At 40.7% G+C, this 18,420-nt stretch overlaps 1 protein-coding gene and 1 pseudogene across 1 annotated transcript in view; both read right to left on the reverse strand.

Moving 5' to 3' along the window:
• KMO (kynurenine 3-monooxygenase) overlaps nt 1–18,420 on the reverse strand; it is a 53,410-nt gene that overhangs the window by 32,282 nt on the left and 2,708 nt on the right. Inside the window, exons 4-6 of the mRNA XM_075553821.1 lie at nt 14,561–14,658; nt 10,835–10,924; nt 6,950–6,998 (exon numbers count right to left, since the gene is read on the reverse strand). Coding sequence (XP_075409936.1) covers nt 6,950–6,998; nt 10,835–10,924; nt 14,561–14,658 — 237 coding nt within the window. The remainder of the gene's footprint in view (nt 1–6,949; nt 6,999–10,834; nt 10,925–14,560; nt 14,659–18,420) is intronic.
• Nucleotides 373–2,410, reverse strand: LOC142453117 (threonine--tRNA ligase, mitochondrial pseudogene; annotated as a pseudogene).

An 18,420-nucleotide genomic window follows, 5' to 3' on the forward strand; every position in this document is an offset into this window, starting at 1 on the left:
ATTTCATGAAGCCAAATTGAAATGTTCATTATTTGTGAGAACAGTACAATGAACCAAAAAACCAAATTCCAAACTGCCATTAAGTTGATGCTAACTCATCGTGAAGCCTATAGGATAGGGTAAAATTGCCCCTGTGGGTTTCTGAAACTGTTCTTTTTTCGTTTTCTTTTTTAGTGGCTCAACATTCATTATCCTGTTTCACTCCTCTCACATCCAAGGGCTACAGTACCCTTCCCTCCCCAAGGTCACCAACCCAAGGCTTGGTTCAAAGGGGAAGGGAGGCCAGGGATTGCAGACCCTTGGCTGAGCTAGACTGCTGCTCCCGGAGCTCTGTCCATCCGTCCGTCCACCAGAGGACGAAGGCTCAGAACACTACCTCAGCATTGGGGGACTCTGGCACTCTGTAGCTCCTGCAGCCCCCCCACCACACCGCCCCTGTCGGGCTATGCTCTCCAGATGGCGAGTTCAGATGTTCACGGTGCTGCTCAGCTCTTGCTGGCCAACCACAAACTGAAAATTGTAGTGGGCCAGCTGGACCCCGAAGATTCTCCGGCTGAGGGTCAATTCCAGAGTCAGCGTCCAGGTCGCCAACCAGCCCTGCGGCCTGTAGGCTCCGCTGGACCTCCCTGGCATATTCTTGCTGCTCAGGCCCCACAGGGATGACCACCACCTGGAAGGGGGGCAGCCACAATGGCCAACCCCCCCCCCTCCAGCTTTCTGCCAGCACGCCCAACCTCAGGGGTAGTTGGAAGACAAGCTGGATTGTCCCACACTGATGCCCCCCCCAAGGGGCCGTCTTGGAGGTGCACTCAATCTTAGGCCACAGAAGGCCCCATCTCCTGGGTTCCCCAAATTCTTCCAAGGCCTATTGAAGGACCTGCTCAGCCTGGTCCCCAAGGCAAGACTCCCCTAGGAAATCAGATGGCCGAGTGGACAGGGCCAGGCCGAAGGAGAAAGGGAGGACAGCACAGACAGAGTAGACGAAATCAAGGCAGTCTCAGATCTCGGCTTCCAGATGATCTGGGCCACAGAAGCTGTGAGTGCCGTCCTTGTAGACTGCCTGAAGTCTCAGCCCGGTGCAGGGCCCCGAAGTCTGCCCGTCGCAGGGGCAGCTCGTGCCAGGATCTGGGCCGGTGGGCAAATATCAGGCAATGTGCAGGGCAGGTCATGGCCTTGAGGGCAAGCGTGGAGTGGGCTTGAGGGCTGGTGGAGTGGTCTCCCAAGGAGCTGGAGGTCTGTCAGAAGCAGGGGGCTTCAGGACAAACATGTCATCCCTATAATGCTCCCCCCAGAGTCCTGACTGTTCCCATAGTTGCGTAGAAAACAGTGTGGGGGTGGTTTGCTTCTGAGAAACCCCGATGGGCGTACTCAGCCCTGATGAAATCCACCAGCGCGTTGTACACTCTTGCCCCTCGTGGCACGAAGAAGCAGCTCCCAGGCTCAGTTCCCTGAAGAAGAAGAGCTGCTGTTCCTTCCCAATGCGCCTGTGGTCCAGTAACTCAGCTTCCGTCCTCCACTCTTCCGAGGCCTGCAGCCCCTCCGCCGTGGGGAAGGAGATCCCTGACACCCACTGCAGAGTCTCTGAGGGCCCCGAAGACCTCCACAAGGATGAGGAGTCGTTAGCAGTGTCAGTCCTCCAATCTGTCCAGTGTGTCGCAGGTGGGGGCCCGGCCACGATCAACCAACGTGCCACACCCATACCCTGTTGCTGTTGGACCTGTCACTTTCTCTTCAATCAGGCGAAGCTTAAAAGGGTTATCCTTGAAGAACTGGTCAAGCTGATCCCGGGAAGCCTCTAGCCCCCGGAAGGGCACAGCAGCAGCTACAAATTCAAAATGTATTCTTTATAATCATTTGGAAGATATTTGTCAAGTGTTCCTGTATGATTTGTTAGTAAACAAAATTATTTTTTTGAATTTTTATTCTATTTAAAATGCAAGTTGAAGGGCAGATTTGAAGACCCAACTCGTTGCTCCATATTAGAATTTATGATAGAAAATTAGAATTAGAATATGGACCTGGGACATCTTGTTGAGTATTTTTAAAATACTGTTGTTTTTGATAGGCTGTGGTGTTAGAGGGTTTGGATGGCCTTGGCTAGATCTTTTATACAAGTAGACCATTCTGAGGATGCAGAGGAAAAGCAATTGTAAACAAAATGTTTGCTTGGAGACCAATTCTTTGAGGCTGTTATGATGGAACAGAGTGAAAAAGCATTTCATACCTATTCTGTTATCTGCGCATGCAGATCATATTGTCTGAGCACCTATTTTGTACCAAATGCTGCTTCAGTGACAGAGAAAATAGATTTTTCAATTGAATTAACTCCACTCTGCTAAGTTCATGATAAAAGTATGAAGCTTGGGGTTTCAAAAAACCGGTTATTCTTACCTCTCTCAGACACACCCATAAAAGGCAACTAATTTCATTTTATCATCTCTTATGCCACTGTAATTGCTCACATCCTCAAAAAGAAGTAACACATATTTTTTAGAATTTTTCTCTATTTTGAGTAGGCAAGTATACAGAAACAAAATTTAGCTGGTGCTTGCCAGAATGGACATGTTAAAGACAAAAGGAGAACTCAGTGCTTATGAGACATTGCGTATGTGCTACAGGTGAGAGTATAATTTGAGAGTGTATAAAGATAATGGCTGGACAACACAATGAATATAATATCAACTAGCTGTCCATGTACAAGTTATTTTCTCATCCATATATTTACCAAAATAGAGAAAAAAATCAAGTGCCCTCTAAATTAAAGGCATTATTTGTTATTGGAAATATTCTGCCAAACTTCCTTCCTCAAATCATACCAGCCTCTCTATATGTCTTTAGCAACTCCCTTGGATTTCAGATTCATATTGCTTTGAATGTAGATTATTGATATTAGGCCTTTTTGAAATCCAGCAATGGTATTGCATAGGGGGGAAAAACTAGTAAGAATACTTGGACTTTTTCAATAAATAGAATGATATTATTTTAGCATTAAAATTTAGTGAATTTAATCTTACAAAAAATTAGTCACGCTCTTGGAGTAAAACACGATTCAACCAAATTCTATTTTCTCACTATTGGAAAATATCGAATACAGCGGCCCTCTTGAGTGATTTGAATGTAGCTAGTCATAACTGAGATGTATGACACATAGTTGACTCCTAACCACAACATCAGTAACTTGGGTCCACCAGCTGTTCTATGGAGAAAGATGAGCCTTTCTGCTTCAGTAAGATGTGCAGCATCAGAAACACAAAGGGGCATGTTACACTCTGTCTACAAGGCTGTTATGGATCAGAATGTACTTGGTAGTGAGTGAATACCAAAAAAAGAGAAAGAATATGAAAAAATACAAAAGTCTCAAATAATTTTGACGTATTGATTGAATGTTGGAATTATATAATGTTTGGGATATTGGTTTAAATGAAATATATTATTTAAATTACTTCTAGTTTCTTTTCAGTTTTCTTAAGTGACTGACATAAATTTAAATGGACATGCATGTCTTGCATTTCTGGCCACATATTGGACAGCACTGCTCTAAAACTTCTCAAAGCAAAGTAGATTTTCAAACTCACTTTATCGAATAGCCTGGTTTTGTATTATTTTGTTTAACAATTAACATCTCATACAGCTCATAAATGATGAAACAATCCTACGTGACATGCTGATGTAGTAATATTTTCAAAGGAGAGACTATTCGGTTAAGGAAGAATCAATATTTTAAATATATTGAATATGCATTGTGTTAGTCTGGGTAGACTAGAGAAACAAATCCATAGACATACATATGTGTATAAGAAAGAGATTTATACAACATGGCTGGCCCTACTATGAGACATGATGCCCCTCAGTGACTAAGGGCGATACAGGGGACAGCACCGGAGACACAGTGTGGGAATTGCACCTGACCTGATCCCACCACACCGAGGCAAATCACTGGGGGAGTGCAGCGGAACAGCAAGGGAATGGAGTGGCAAGGTCCCCAGGGAATGCTGAAAGTGGACTTTGGGGCCAGGGCGTGGTGCCCCAACAGACTGGACTGGAAAATGCTCCTAAGGGCTAGCAAACGATCCCTGAACTAACTACAAACTTTTCTCTTGTGAACTGTTTTGTTCTGTTCATTGTCAGTGGTTTGTTTTTGTTGTTTTGTTGTCTGGTTGTATACTGTTGCTTTGTTTTCCTCTGTCTTGTTTTCGTGCATGTTAGTGACTCCACAGGTCTGTCTGAATAGGACAGGCTGGATGAACTATCTGGAGGAAAAACAATGGGACCGACAGTTCCGGGGGGACTTGGGGTGGGGGGGTAGGGGGGGTAAGGAAGTGGTGTTAACAAACCCAGGGACAAGGGAAAAACATGGGACCCCAAATGGTAGAGAAGGGGGAGTGGCAGGCCTGGTGGGAAATGATCAAGGGTAAGGTTGCTTAGAGAAGAGGTATACTCTAGCCCAGGTGGCAATGAAGCATGGTAGTAGGGCAAGAGGAAAGTCAAGGGAGATGGAGGAAAGAGCTAGGAGTCAAAGGGCATTCATGGAGGTCTAGACAAAGACATGTACATGCAAATATATATAGGAGGATGGGGAAATAGATCTATGTGTCTATATTTATAGGTCAAGTATTAAGGTGGCGGAAGGACCTTGGGCCTCTACTCAAACACTCCCTCAATGCATGAATACCTTCTTTTATTAAATTGGAACTCTACGATGCTCACTCTCCCGACACAACGGCTGGAGCCAAAGTGGGTGAACAAGTAAATGTGGTGAAGAAAGCTGATGGTGCCCGGCTATCAAAAGAGATAGTGACTGGGGTCTTAAAGGCTTGAAGATAAACAAGCGGCCATCTAGCTCAGAAGCAACAAAGTTCACATGGAAGTGATCGAGTGGTCCCAGGGGGATCAGTTACCAGGCATCAAAGAACAAAAAATCATATCATTGACTGCACACCTCCATGATAGGATCGCTGAAGACAAATAGGTGCATAAGCAAATGTGGTGAAGAAAGCTGATGGTGCCCGGCTATCAAAAGAGATAGTGACTGGGGTCTTAAAGGCTTGAAGGTGAACAAGCGGCCATCTAGCTCAGAAGCAAAAAAGCCCACATGGAAGAAGCACACCGGCCAGTGCGATCACGAGGTGCCAAGGGACCAGGTATAAGGCATCATGCAAAAAAAAAAAACAACAACGATATAAGTGTGTGTATATATGTGTATATGTATATGTATATATATACCATATTAAATGAAGGGGGAAGTGCAGAGTGGAGACCCAAGGCCCAAGTGTCGGCCAATGGAGAGCCCCTCATAGAGGCATTTAGGAGAGGAGATGGGTTAATTAGGGTGCAAGGTAGTACCGATGGGGAACACAGCTTTCCCCCAGATCCTGGATGCTTCCTCCCTCCAACTACCATGATCCGAATTCTACCTTGCAGGCCTGGATAGGACAGAGGCTGTACACTGGTGCATATGAGGGCTAGAGGTACAGGGAATCCAGGGTGGATGATACCTTCAGGACCAAGGGTGTGAGGGACGATGCTGGGAGAGTGGAGGGTGAGTGGGTTGGAAGGGGGGAACTGATTGCAAGGATCCACATGTGACCTCTTCCCTGGGAGAGGGACAGCAGAGAAGGGGGGAAGGGAGACTCCGGATAGGGCAAGATATGACAAAATAACGAGGTATAAATTACCAAGGGCACATGAGGGAGGGGGGAAAGGGGAGGGAGGGGAAAAAAAAAGAGGACCTGATGCAAGGGGCTTAAGTGGAGAGCAAATGCTTTGAGAATGATTGGGGCAGGGAATGTATGGATGTGCTTTATACAATTGATGTATTTATATGTATGCATGGTGATAAGAGTTGTATGGGTCCCTAATAAAATGTAAAAAAAGAAAAGAGGAGAAAAAAATGATTAGGGCAGGGACTGTACAGATGTGCTTTATACAATTGATGTATGTATATGTATGAACTGTGATAAGAATTGTATGAGCCCCTAATAAATTGTTAAAATTAAAAAAATTAAAAAAATAAAAAGAAAGAGATTTATATACAAGAGCAACTGAACATTGAGAAAACATCCCAGCCCAGTCCAGATCAAGTCCATAAGTCCGATATTAGCCCACATGTCCGATACTAATCTATAAAGTCCTCTTCAAACTCATGAAATGCCTGCAATGGCGCCGAATATAGAAGATCACAGGTCAGTGAGTATAAAGTCTTTGGATCCAGTGTCATTGAAAAACCTCAGTGCTGGCAGGGGTCTCTGCATCAGGGTGGGTCAATGTGTCTTGTCAGCTGCTGTCTCCCAGGGTGGGCCAGAGAGAGAAGTGTCTCCCGCCTCCCAGGAGGAAGTACCGCATTTCCCAGAATTCTCAGGGGAAGGTCATGTCCACACAGAGGTCCCATTGGCTATCTCCAGATTGACAGGCTAGACTCCACCCCTACACATCTAATCCTCAAATTGACACCAGATTAGGTGACCACCACATGTGTAATGGGGGATCATACATTTGATCATACATTTGATCATAAAGAACATTATGTGCTGAATAAGAACCTTGGTGATGCAATAGGTTAGCGCTTAGTGGCTAACTGAAAGATTAGCCATTTGAATACACTGAGCCATCTGTGGGAGGATTTGTCAATCTATTCATATCATTTAATTTTTTGAGAGGTATATGTTTCTCCACTAGACTGAGTTCTCCGACATGGGAGTGAGTATTTCAGTGCTTACAAGACAATAGAAATTCAATATATCATAACAAATTATTTTTCTGTAGATAAGAAAAATGATGCCAGAGGATGTATCAAGACTAGACTTTCAAAAGGATTTTGCCAATTCTGTAGCCTGATTCTTAATATTCCACAAAAAGGAACAGCAGACAAAAATCAATACACCATGTAACAAGTTCAGTCTCATATACTTTACTCAGAATAACAGCTGGTAAATTAAACCATATAACTTACCAGTCAATAGGTCCTTGTTTAGTTTTTCTCTGCTTATAGAAAGAATAAACTGCAAGAAAAAATATGGCAAGTACTGTTTATATGAGCAAAGGCAGATCCACATTATTCACTCCGCAAAAAGTTGCAAATTTAGTTTTGTAATAATTTAGCAAAATAGACCATTTTTTGTTTGTTTTTAAACATTTAAGCACAATACATGTAGTACAATGCTCAACTTTAAACTTAGGCTTTTTCAAAGTTTGGTACTATGAAAGTCAAAACCTACTCATAAGACAAAAATACTATTTTCACTAAGATAAAAAATTGATCAATCATCACCAGCAACAAATCATAAATCTTATATTGATAATGTTAAGTATCCAAGTTTAGGGAAATCTCAGTAATAATAGCATCACTATAAAATATGTATTGTTTCCTAAGGAGCTACATTTTTAAAAATTTTATTTGATTGTTTATTTATTTCTTATTTTTAATAAATCATTTTATTGGGGTTCATACAACTCATCACAATCCATACATATCAATTGACTAAAATACCCTTATACATTCGTTGCCCTCATCTTTCTCAAAATTCGCCTTCCACTTGGGTTCCTGGAATCAGCTCATTTTCCTTTTTTCCCTCCCCCTCCCTCTCCGCTCCCCACTTCCTCATAAACCCTTAATGAGTTATAAATTATTATTTTATCTTATCTTACACTGCCTGGCATCTCCCCTCACCCACTTTCCTGTTGCCCACCCCGCAGAGAGGAGGTTACACGTAGATCCCCGAGATCGGTTCCCCATTTCTACACCCTCTTCCCTCCCGGTGTCGCCACTCTCACCACTGGTCCTGTGGGGTTCATCCGTCCTAGATTCCGTGTGTTTCCAGATCCCTACTGCACCACTGTGGTCTAGCCAGGTCCACAGGTAGAATTGGGATCATGATAATTGAGGGGGTGGGGTAGAGGAAGCGTTCAAGGGGCTACATTTAAGGACTCCATTTTTAGCAAAAGTTGTATGTGTGGTGGTAGTGGTCGAAATGGTGGTTTGCAGGTCTAAAATCAGCCCTAGGTAGGATATAGGTTGTTGGTTGTTTCTGACTTGATAGAACAATTTATCAGAGCTATCTTTTTTAGATAATAAGGAATATTAATGATGCTTGTTTTAGGTTCAATAGGACATTTCAAATGAACAAGTACGTAAAAAACCAAACTCATTGACAGGGGGTCGATTCCTACTCATAGTGATCTGATCTTCCCTATGCTTGATTTCTGAGGCTGTAAGTCTTTATGGAACCAGCTATCCTTAGCTTTCACCCCCAGAGCAGCCTGAATCGTTGACATCCTGGTGAACAGTCAACCCATTATCTGAACAATGCCACCAGGGTTTCTAATAGTGTTGTTCTGAACTCAAAAACACACTGCCATCCACTCTGACCCTTAGATCCCATATGCTTTTAGAGGTCCATGAAAAAATTTTAATATCTTTAGATTCATAAGAAAAAATGAATATAGTAGCAATAAATATATAATAATACCGGTGGAAATATACATACCTTTATACAGCAAAGTCATCAAATTAAATTATTTATATTTAATTATTATTACAGAGAAACAGTTCTATGAGGCAAAACAGAGCCTGTGAAAACCACAGGTGCTTGTTGTTAGCCGTTATGTCAGCTCCAACTGGTGGCATCACTGTGTACAATGTAACAACGTTTTCTTATTCCTATGCCATATATATATAGATATAGATATATATATATAATTCCTTCTCTCAACAGTGTTTTACATTCTTTTTTTTTTTTACAATTTATTAGGGGCTCGTACAATTCTTATCACAATCCATACATATACATACATCAATTGTATAAAGCACATCCATACATTCCCTGCCCCAATCATTCTCAAAGCATTCACTCTCCACTTAAGCCCTTTGCATCAGGTCCTCTTTTTTTTTCCCTCCCTCCCCGCTTCCCCCTCCCAATGTGCCCTTGGTAATTTATACATCGTTATTTTGTCATATCTTGCCCTATCCAGAGTCTCCCTTCCCCCCTTCTTTGCTGTCCCTCTCCCAGGGAAGAGGTCACATGTGGATCCTTGTAATCAGTTCCCCCTTTCCAACCCACTCACCCTCCACTCTCCCAGCATCGCCCCTCACACCCCTGGTCCTGAAGGTATCATCCACCCTGGATTCCCTGTGCCTCCAGCCCCCATATGCACCAGTGTACAACCTCTGCCCTATCCAGTCCTGTAAGGTAGAATGCGAATCATGGTAGTTTTGGGGAGGAAGCATCCAGGACCCGGGGGAAAGCTGTGTTCTTCATCGGTACTACATCGCACCTTCATTGACCCATCTCCTCTCCTGAACCCCTCTGTGAGGGGATCTCCATTGGCCGACACTTGGGCCTTGGGTCTCCACTCTGCACTTCCCCCTTCATTCAATATGGTATATATGTGTGTGTGTGTGTGTGTGTATATATATATATATATATATATATATATACACACACACACAGTGTTTTACATTCTGTACCACTGGCTACATTAATGATACTATCTGTAGAATTACCTTTACTCCAGGGGCTGATTTATAATGGCCTCTATTATAAAGTGATACTGATGTCTCTAAAGTGAACAAGAGAGATATGGAAATCATATGGATGGATGTAGGGCTTGCATTTAATCATAGTCACAACCTAAGAACAATTATTTCTAATGACATGACCCCACTATACACTCACTCTCGTGAAGAGATCATTGAAGATATTGGTGCTATAGGAAAGTGTGGTGAAAAATCAGATGGTGCCCAGCTATCTAAAGAAGAGCACCTGGAGCAGTGGTTCTCAAGCTTCCTAATGTCGCAACCTTTTAATACAGTTCCTCATGCTGTGGTGACCCCCAATCATAAATTTATTTTCTTTGCTACTTATACTGTAATTTTTCTACTGTTATGAGTTAGGCAATCTCTGTGAAAGAGTCATTTGAAAGAAGGTAGGGGGAGACGTTGGACAGTGTAACCTATGATAAAATAATAATAATTTATGAATGATGAAGGGTTCATGAGGTAGGGGGAATTGGGGTGAGAGGGGGGCACTGAGCAGCAGATATTAAGGGATCAAGTAGAAGGCAAATATTTTGAGAATGATGATGACAACAAATGTACATATGTTCTTGACACAATGGATGGATGGATGGATTGTGATCAGAATTGTATGAGCCCCCAATAAAATGATTAGAAAGAAAGAAAGAAAGAGTTGTTTGACTCCCAAGTGGGTCAACGACCCACAGGTTGAGAACTCTTGACCTACAGTCTTAAAGTTTTGTTGAAAATCAAGCAACTAATTAAGTGAGGCATCAGCTTAATCTACATGAAAGAAGCACATCAGTCTGTATAAGCCAAGGATTAAAAATAATAAAATCCAAATTCAAAGTAGGGAAGGGTGTCATAGGTTAAATTTTAAACACCTTTATTTTAAAAAGCTAAAGAGCCCTGGTGGCATATTGGTTACAATTTATGCTGATATATATCTTCCTGGTCCACACCAAAGGCAGCATTATCACCTTGTTTAACTAATTCAAGTAACCTCTATGAGACATTTGGCAATTCTAAAAATGGTATCATTAATCTAACCAACTAACTAGAATTCAAGGTTCTATTGAGAAAAAGAAAATATACATAAATCGGAAAGGATTTTAGACTAAAATACATGGGATGTTCACTTACACAGGTTAAAAAACGTAAGTAACTGACCATTGTTTAAGGAAGCAATAAGGGTTAGACACAAAATGAAAACTTTTAATACTGCTCATTCACAAAGGCAAAACTTAGTCTTCAGGATTAGGCACAGACTTCAGACTTTTCCATAATCAATAAGGAAAAATAAATCTCTAGAAAAAAGCCTACCTGAGACTTTGTCCCATAAGGAATTGCAGTCTTTTTACCTGAAAGAGAATGAATCATTCTTGCTCTCATGGGAATTCCTTGGGATACAATCTAGAGTGGAATCAGAAATAATAATATCATTTCCTGTAATATGGCCTCATGCAGACAAAATAATATTTATTTTAAAATGGTAATTTTCAAAATAAATGATAATGTTATGGACTATAGAAGAACAGTACAATAAAGACTCAATAAATAAGTATCTTCAGCCCTCAACACATGAAAGTCAGAACAGATAAACCTCCTAGGACAATAATGGGAGTAGCCATACCATGAGAGTAGGGGATGAAAGGGGGAACTGATCACAATGATAAATGTATAACACCCCCCCAGGGGTGGTGGGGATGAACAACAGAAATGTGGGTGAAATGAGACAGTGGACAGTGTAAGATATGAAAATAACAATCATTTCTAATTTATCAAGGGTTCATGAGGGTGGGAGGTGGGAGAGGGAGAGGGAAAAAAAGGAGCTGATAACAAGGCCTCATAGAAAGAAAATGCTTTGAAAATGATGATGGGAACATGCACAAATGTGATTGATACAATTGATGTGTGGATTGTTATAAGAGCTGTAAGATCCCCCAATAAAATGATGTCTTGAAAACAAGTGTCTTTCCATTGGGCCTCCACTAAAGTACTCCCTCAATGCAAGAATACTTTGTTCTGTTTAACTGGCATTCCATGATGCTCACCTTCCCCACACGATTGCTGAGGACAAAGCAGGGTGCATAAGCAAATGTGGTGAAGAAAGGACCCAGAACAAAATATCATATCATTGTGAATGAGGGAGAGTGCAGATTGGGGACCCAGAGCCCATCTGTAGGCAACTGGATATCCCCTTACGGAAGGGTCATGGGGAGGAGACAAGCCAGTCAGGGTGCAGTGTAGCAACCATGAAACATACAACTTTCCTCTAGTTCCTAAATGCTTCCTCCCTACCCACTATAATGATCCAAATTCTACCTTATAAATCTGGCTAGACCAGAGAATGTACACTGGTACAGCTAGAAACTGGAAACACAGGGAATCCAGCATGGATGATACCTTCAGGACCAGTTGTGAGAGTGGCGATACCAGGAGGGTGGAGGGAGGGTGGGGCAGAGAGGGGAAACCAATTGCAAGGATCTACATATAACCTCCTCCCTGGGGGATACAACAGAAAAGTGGGTGAAGGGTGGCATTGGACAGTGTAAGATATGACAAAATAATAATGTATAAATTATCAAGGGTTCATGAGGAAGGGGGAGCAGGGAGTGAGGGAGAAATATGAGGAGCTGATGCCAGGGGCTTAAGTGGAAAGCAAATGTTTTGAGAATGATGAGGGTAAAGAATGTAAAAATGTGCCTTATACAATTGATGTATGTGTGGATTGTGATAAGAGTTGTATGAGCTCCCAATAAAATGATTTTTTAAGTGTCTTTCTAAAAAATCTTTGGTGTATCTTTATTTTTTAATTCATCATGAATTGGGATTTTATACATATATCATTCCATGGTTCAGTCAAATCAGAGGAATTGTATAAGTGCTGCCAATCAATTTCCAGGCATTCTTTTTCTACATGAATTCCTTGACATTCTCTCCCTTTTACACCCCCCACTTTCACTGTACACTTTTTACCCTGAAACCCTTAATCTGCTGGCTATCCCTGTAGGTTAATCAATCATGGATGTCATATACTGAAAAACAGAAAATCATGTAACTCAATTTCAAGAGGGTGACCTTCAATGACATAACACCTCTGAGATACACCCTAATATGAACAAACAAAAAATACAGAAAATTTTGGAAACCAGATCAAGGCCAGCCTGCATCAAACGGGGATCTACTGACAAGATTCTAACTGTTCACATCAGATTTATGCATTAGATCTTCTATACTTATCTCTCCCAAGAAATCTGTTTAGCGACCACTTTCCTCCCATCCCTCCATTTTAAACAGGGGGAGTTTTCTGGAGGCTTATTTCCTATGTGGTTCCACAAATAAATCTTGGGATCCCACTATCATCTATTGCAAAATGTGGTAAGGAATTTAGATGGTGCCAGGCTGCAGATAAAATAACATCTGGTGTCTTAAAGACTTGTCTCCAAATAGGCAGCTATCTAAGTGAGATGTCAACTAAATCCACATGGAAGAAGCACGCCATCACCAGTCACTGAAGGATTGTAATCCACATAATCCAACTTCAAAGGAGGGATTAATATCAGAGCCTAAACTGTGAGAATCTAAAGCTTGTTTGTTTGTTTGTTTGTTTGTTTGGTAAAACATTGTTTTAACAGGCAAAGAATTTAAGGAGTATTTTTACCAAAGAGAACATTCAAATAGCCACCAAATACATTAAAGGATGCTCAGTGTCATTAACTGTTCGATTTGCGTATCAAAACCACAAAGAGATACCATTCACTCCTACTAAATTGGCTAAGATGAAAATAAAACAGAAAATTAAACGTGTTGGTGAAGATGTCAGCAAATTGGAACTCTTATTCACTGACGGCGTGAGTACAATATGCTACAGCTATTATGGAAAACAGTACAGTGATGGTTCTGGTAACTTTTACATATAGACATGACTTAAGTTTTAGCTGGTCTTCTCCAAATGTTATTACAGATAGAAAAAATATGGCTATCAGAGGCGAGGTTATTTCCTAAAGATCACAAAAGATGAGGAGGAAAAATGGAAATAGCCTAGATTTATCACCTCTAGGGGTCCCTGGATGGAAAAAGAATTAACATAGTTAGTTGTAAAGGAAAGGTTGAAGGTTCTTGTCCACTTAGAAATGTCTCATAAGAAAAATCTCTCAATCAATTTCCAAAATAATGAGTCACTAGAAACCTGTACTCTGACACACATGAGGTCATAATGGGTTGGAGTCGACTCCACTCTAACTGGTTTACTAGTACCACAGAATCAAGAAAAAATGTATTACTTTTGATAATGTGAAGAAAATATGAAGATTGACAATCTCTGAGCCAAACTCTTAGAAAATACTTCAAGTTTTAAATAAGTTAGATGATCTGGTGGATATTATATAACATCAACCAAGATCTGAGGTACCTGGTAATAATAAAACACCTTATTTATATAGAAAAGCTTATTGAAATAAAAGGAAGTAGAGAGAAAGACAGACAAATAGACATAGAAAAGTTTCTCTGCCAAGCAGGTGATACAAGTTACCATCTTCAGAGTGCTTTGAGTACAATATTGCAGATCAGATGATAAACCTGTATAGTCAAAATAATAGAATCCTCCTGCCTCCTCTAATCCCGAGTGCCTTCTCCTCTCCCTGGCTCTATAGGCAGAGTCCCTAATCTCTACAGATAATATCTTTTAATGTTCAGGTCCCTGTAGATACTAAAGTGTTGAATTCCTTGTTGTGTTAAATGTGAGTGCTCAAAAACATTTTTTAAATGAATTTTCATGTAGAGGTACTTAACATTAATTGGTGCTTGAAAATACAAACAAATTTTTAAAAATTGCTACAGAGTCAATTGAAAGTTGATTTTGACTCAGAACAGCCCCATAAAGGATAACTGAGACTAAATTGTAACTGGAACAGGCAGACTGATCTGTCTCCATTATAACTACTGGTGCTCCTTTGGTTCTTCAAATTAGGGTGAAATCAAGCCTACCTAGTTGCTCAAAAGACATTAGGCAATATGTTCTATAAGGAAAAGACATTAATAGGATACCTCATTTTCTAGGCCAATAGCTTTCAAGGCTTGCCGTCCTCTATAAGAAAGGGCCAGATTAATGCTTCTTCCACGTGCAAATTTTGTAACTCGAATATCTAAGACATTGAAAGCAGAATCAATGTTACATACATCTCTTCATATTGTAATGCAAGGTAAGCATATCACAGCTGAATATTGGATGGTTAAAAATCAAAATAAAAGACTGTTAACTCTTCTAAAGAAAATGTAAACAGTATTAAATATATATTAAATGAAATGAAAATACCTCAGGTTTAAAAAATCTAACAGTTCTCTCCTTTACTTACTCCCTCCCTCCCCCACACCCTATCCCCCAGGGGGGGCGGAATATATATATATATATATATATATATATATATATATATATATATATATATATATATATATATATATATATATATATAATTTGCTGTATCTTACACCATCCAATGTATCTGTTCACCTATGATTCTGTTATTTGTTCCCATCGCATAGGGTTATGCAGTCATCATTGCAATCAGTTCCTACTTCTCCCCACTTCCCCACTCCCCTCTTCCCATAACCCCAGGGAATCATTACTCCCATTTCTATTTCAGAAGGGTCATCTATCTTAGCTTGAACAATCTTAATTATGCAAATAAGTATACACAGGTGTAACAAGATTAATGAGGTAAAACAAAGACCATCATGATAAGGGAGAGGAAATATTAAAGAACTAGAGGCTATTTATGTATTTCATCAGTGCCATACCACACCCTGGATATATAATCCTGTACATGTGACCCTTCTGTGAGGGATGGTCCAATTATCTTGCAGGTGGGCTTTTGGTCTCCACTTTGTCCACACTTCTCCACGTCATATTTTATTGCTTGTTTTTGGACCTATTCCTATTGACACCTCATGATCATACAGGCTAGTATACACTTCCCTGTGGCCTTTGTTGCTTCCCTTCTAGATGGCCACTTGTTTAACTTTAAGCCCTTAAGATCCCAGATGCTATCTCTTTTAAAATCTGGGCACCATAAGCATTCTTCACCACATATGCTTATGCACCCATTTTGTCCTCAGCGATCATGTAGGGAAGGTGAGTATCATGGAATGCCCCATTTAAGTATAGGTTCAAAGTCCACACACACACACACACACACACACACACACACAAATACACCTATCTTTATATATTTACATATATTTTTATACTTCTCTATATAATTTTCACTTTCTTCTTTCCTCTTTATCTTTTTTCTTTCCTCCTGCCCCCTATTATATTTACCCACTGCTCACCACACAGTAATTCCTCTCAGATGCATTTCAATTGATCAAACATGACCAGGACCACTATATCCCCCTCACCATTAATTTTAGAACCCTTGCTATTCCCATGCCGCTGTCATGATTGCCTCACTGCTCCCCTCCCCGTGACCCCACCTCCTCCCCTGCCATGCCCTCCTGGAACCATCAGTCCCATCACTGTCTCCTTGGGATTATTTATCCTGTTTATCTTATATAGATAGCAAAAGAAGAAAAAAAGAAGAAAGCCCATATAAACAGTTCCAGGTCTAACTGTTATCCTGACCCAGAGTTGACGAGTTAAACAGAGAGGATGTGTTATAAGCTATCAGTCCATTCCTCATTTCTTTCAGGGTTCCATATCCCAGGACCCGCTTACCTACCAGTACGTACATACACCCTTTGTGTCCTCAGCATTCATGCCTGAGAGGTGTGCCTCCTAAAAGTCCCCATTGCTATTCCTAAAGTCAGGGATGGAGCGGTCTAGAGCATCCATCCACTCAACCCCAACCCCCATCCTGATATACCTTTAGACTTTCAGTGTGATTAACCCCCAAACAATTCAAATGAGGTGCCAAGTATTACCCACCCCCCAAGTAAAAATTCTACAATCAGGATTCCTCAGAGGCTTTGCTCTCATTGCTGGTCTGCTGCACTCATCTCTTAGTTAGCCTCCACGTGTGCACATTAGACTGGCAGCACTCCCCAAACTAAAGCTCCTGAAGTATCTTCAGTGCTGCCATCTGTAGCACTGTCATCTATGGAGAGGATATCATGTCTTGAGCTGAGCCAAGCCCTGCAGTCCTTTTGATGAAAGAACTGCTTCAAGCAGGAATGTCAACCTCAAGGCTTGGTGCACCAGAAAGAGTTCTAGTCGCTCTCCCTTTCCTGTGGAGACATAAACAGTAACCTTCTCTTGGGTGGACTAACTGCCCTGGTCCCCCATTTCTGTCTTTTTTCTTCCCCCGCTCCTCTGTGGGCCAGAAAGGCCTTTTTGAGTCTGGGGTGAGATATTCAGCAGAGGTGCTATCTGCATCTTATTTAGTTTTTCCTCTTTTTTTTTTGATGACATGTGCACCTGCTTCTTTCTATCTTTTGTTAGAATTGAGAATGGTTTGTCGATTCTTTCGAAGAACCAGCGTTTTACAGTGTTGATTTTTTGCAGTTTTCTTGTTTTCCCATTCAATTATCTTTTCCCTGATTTTTATGATTTCTTTACATTTGCTATTAGAAGTATTATTCCATTGACTGTGTTCCAACTGCTGAAGGTTTTGTGTTAAATTATTGACCATAAGTCTGTCTTCCTTTTTCCTATGCATATTTATCACTATCATACAACCTCTGATAACTGAGTTTGCTGTAATCTCATTTTCACTAGTCTCTAGAAACTGCCTAATTTCATCTCTAATTTGTGCCAATACCCACCCCTTTTGAGGAAGAAAGTTATTCATGCTTCAAATATTTTCCCTTAAAAATTTTTTTTTCCTTTATTGATTTCCAGCTTTATGGCATGGTGTTCAGAGAAGGAAGTCTGAGTGATCGCTTTATGTTTGCATTTACTCAAGCTTGACTTGTGTCCCAGCATATGGTTTATTTTAGAATATGTGCTATGTGCACTTGAAAAGAATGTTATTTTTGTGTTGAGTGTAGAGCTGCACATATGTCTATCAGGGAAAGTTGTCTAATAGTAGAGTTTAGTTCTGTAGCTTCCTTGTTGAAACTCTTATCCACTGGTCTCCTATTATGAGTGTTGATTCTGTGATTTCTTATTTCATCTACTTAAGGATTTGATTGATGACTTACACAGGTCTCTTATTGGGCACATATATATTTATTATGCTCTTTGGCTCTTTGTCTACTAATGGGCATTAAATAGTGCCCATCCTTACCTCCTGTAATGTCCTGCACCTTGAGATCGATGTTGTCAGAAATTAGAATTGCAACTCCAGATCTTTTTAAAATTTCCATTAGCTTGATATATTTTTTGCCATCCTTTGATCCTCAACCTGTTTTTGTAAGACAACATGATATGTGTCCCTTGCAGAAAACAGATTGCTGGATTTCGTACTCCAGACTGCTAGCCTTTGTTTTTTAATGGTTGAATTTAGATCTTTGACCTTCAGAGTTATTACATTCACTGGTGAATTCTCTGGTGCCATCTTGTACATTTTGTGTTAGACATTTTCCCCTCTCCCTTCTTAGCAGTATGATGGGTATATGTTGGGGGATTCATTCTTGCCTTCGGTCAATGATGTTTGGGGCCTTGATTTAAGTGCATTGACTTCTGGATAGCGTTATACTACGTGGTGGTTTCATGTTTGTGCTCTGTGGATGTTAGTCTTCTGTCCAAAGAGTTGGAAAGAATTTTTTGTAGTGCTGTTCTTTCTTTTTTTTTTTTTTAAGTATTCTCTTTTAAATTTTCCTTGTCCAGGAACACTCTTACTTTTCTGTCTAATTGATAGTTAGTTTAGTGGGATACAGTATTCTTGGTGTACCATTTTTCTCCTTCAACTTTTTGAAGATGCTACTACACTCTCTCCTATTCTTTATCGTTTCTGAGGACAATTCTT

This window comes from Tenrec ecaudatus, chromosome 7 (genome assembly GCF_050624435.1).
Source record: "Tenrec ecaudatus isolate mTenEca1 chromosome 7, mTenEca1.hap1, whole genome shotgun sequence".
Lineage (NCBI taxonomy): Eukaryota > Metazoa > Chordata > Mammalia > Afrosoricida > Tenrecidae > Tenrec > Tenrec ecaudatus.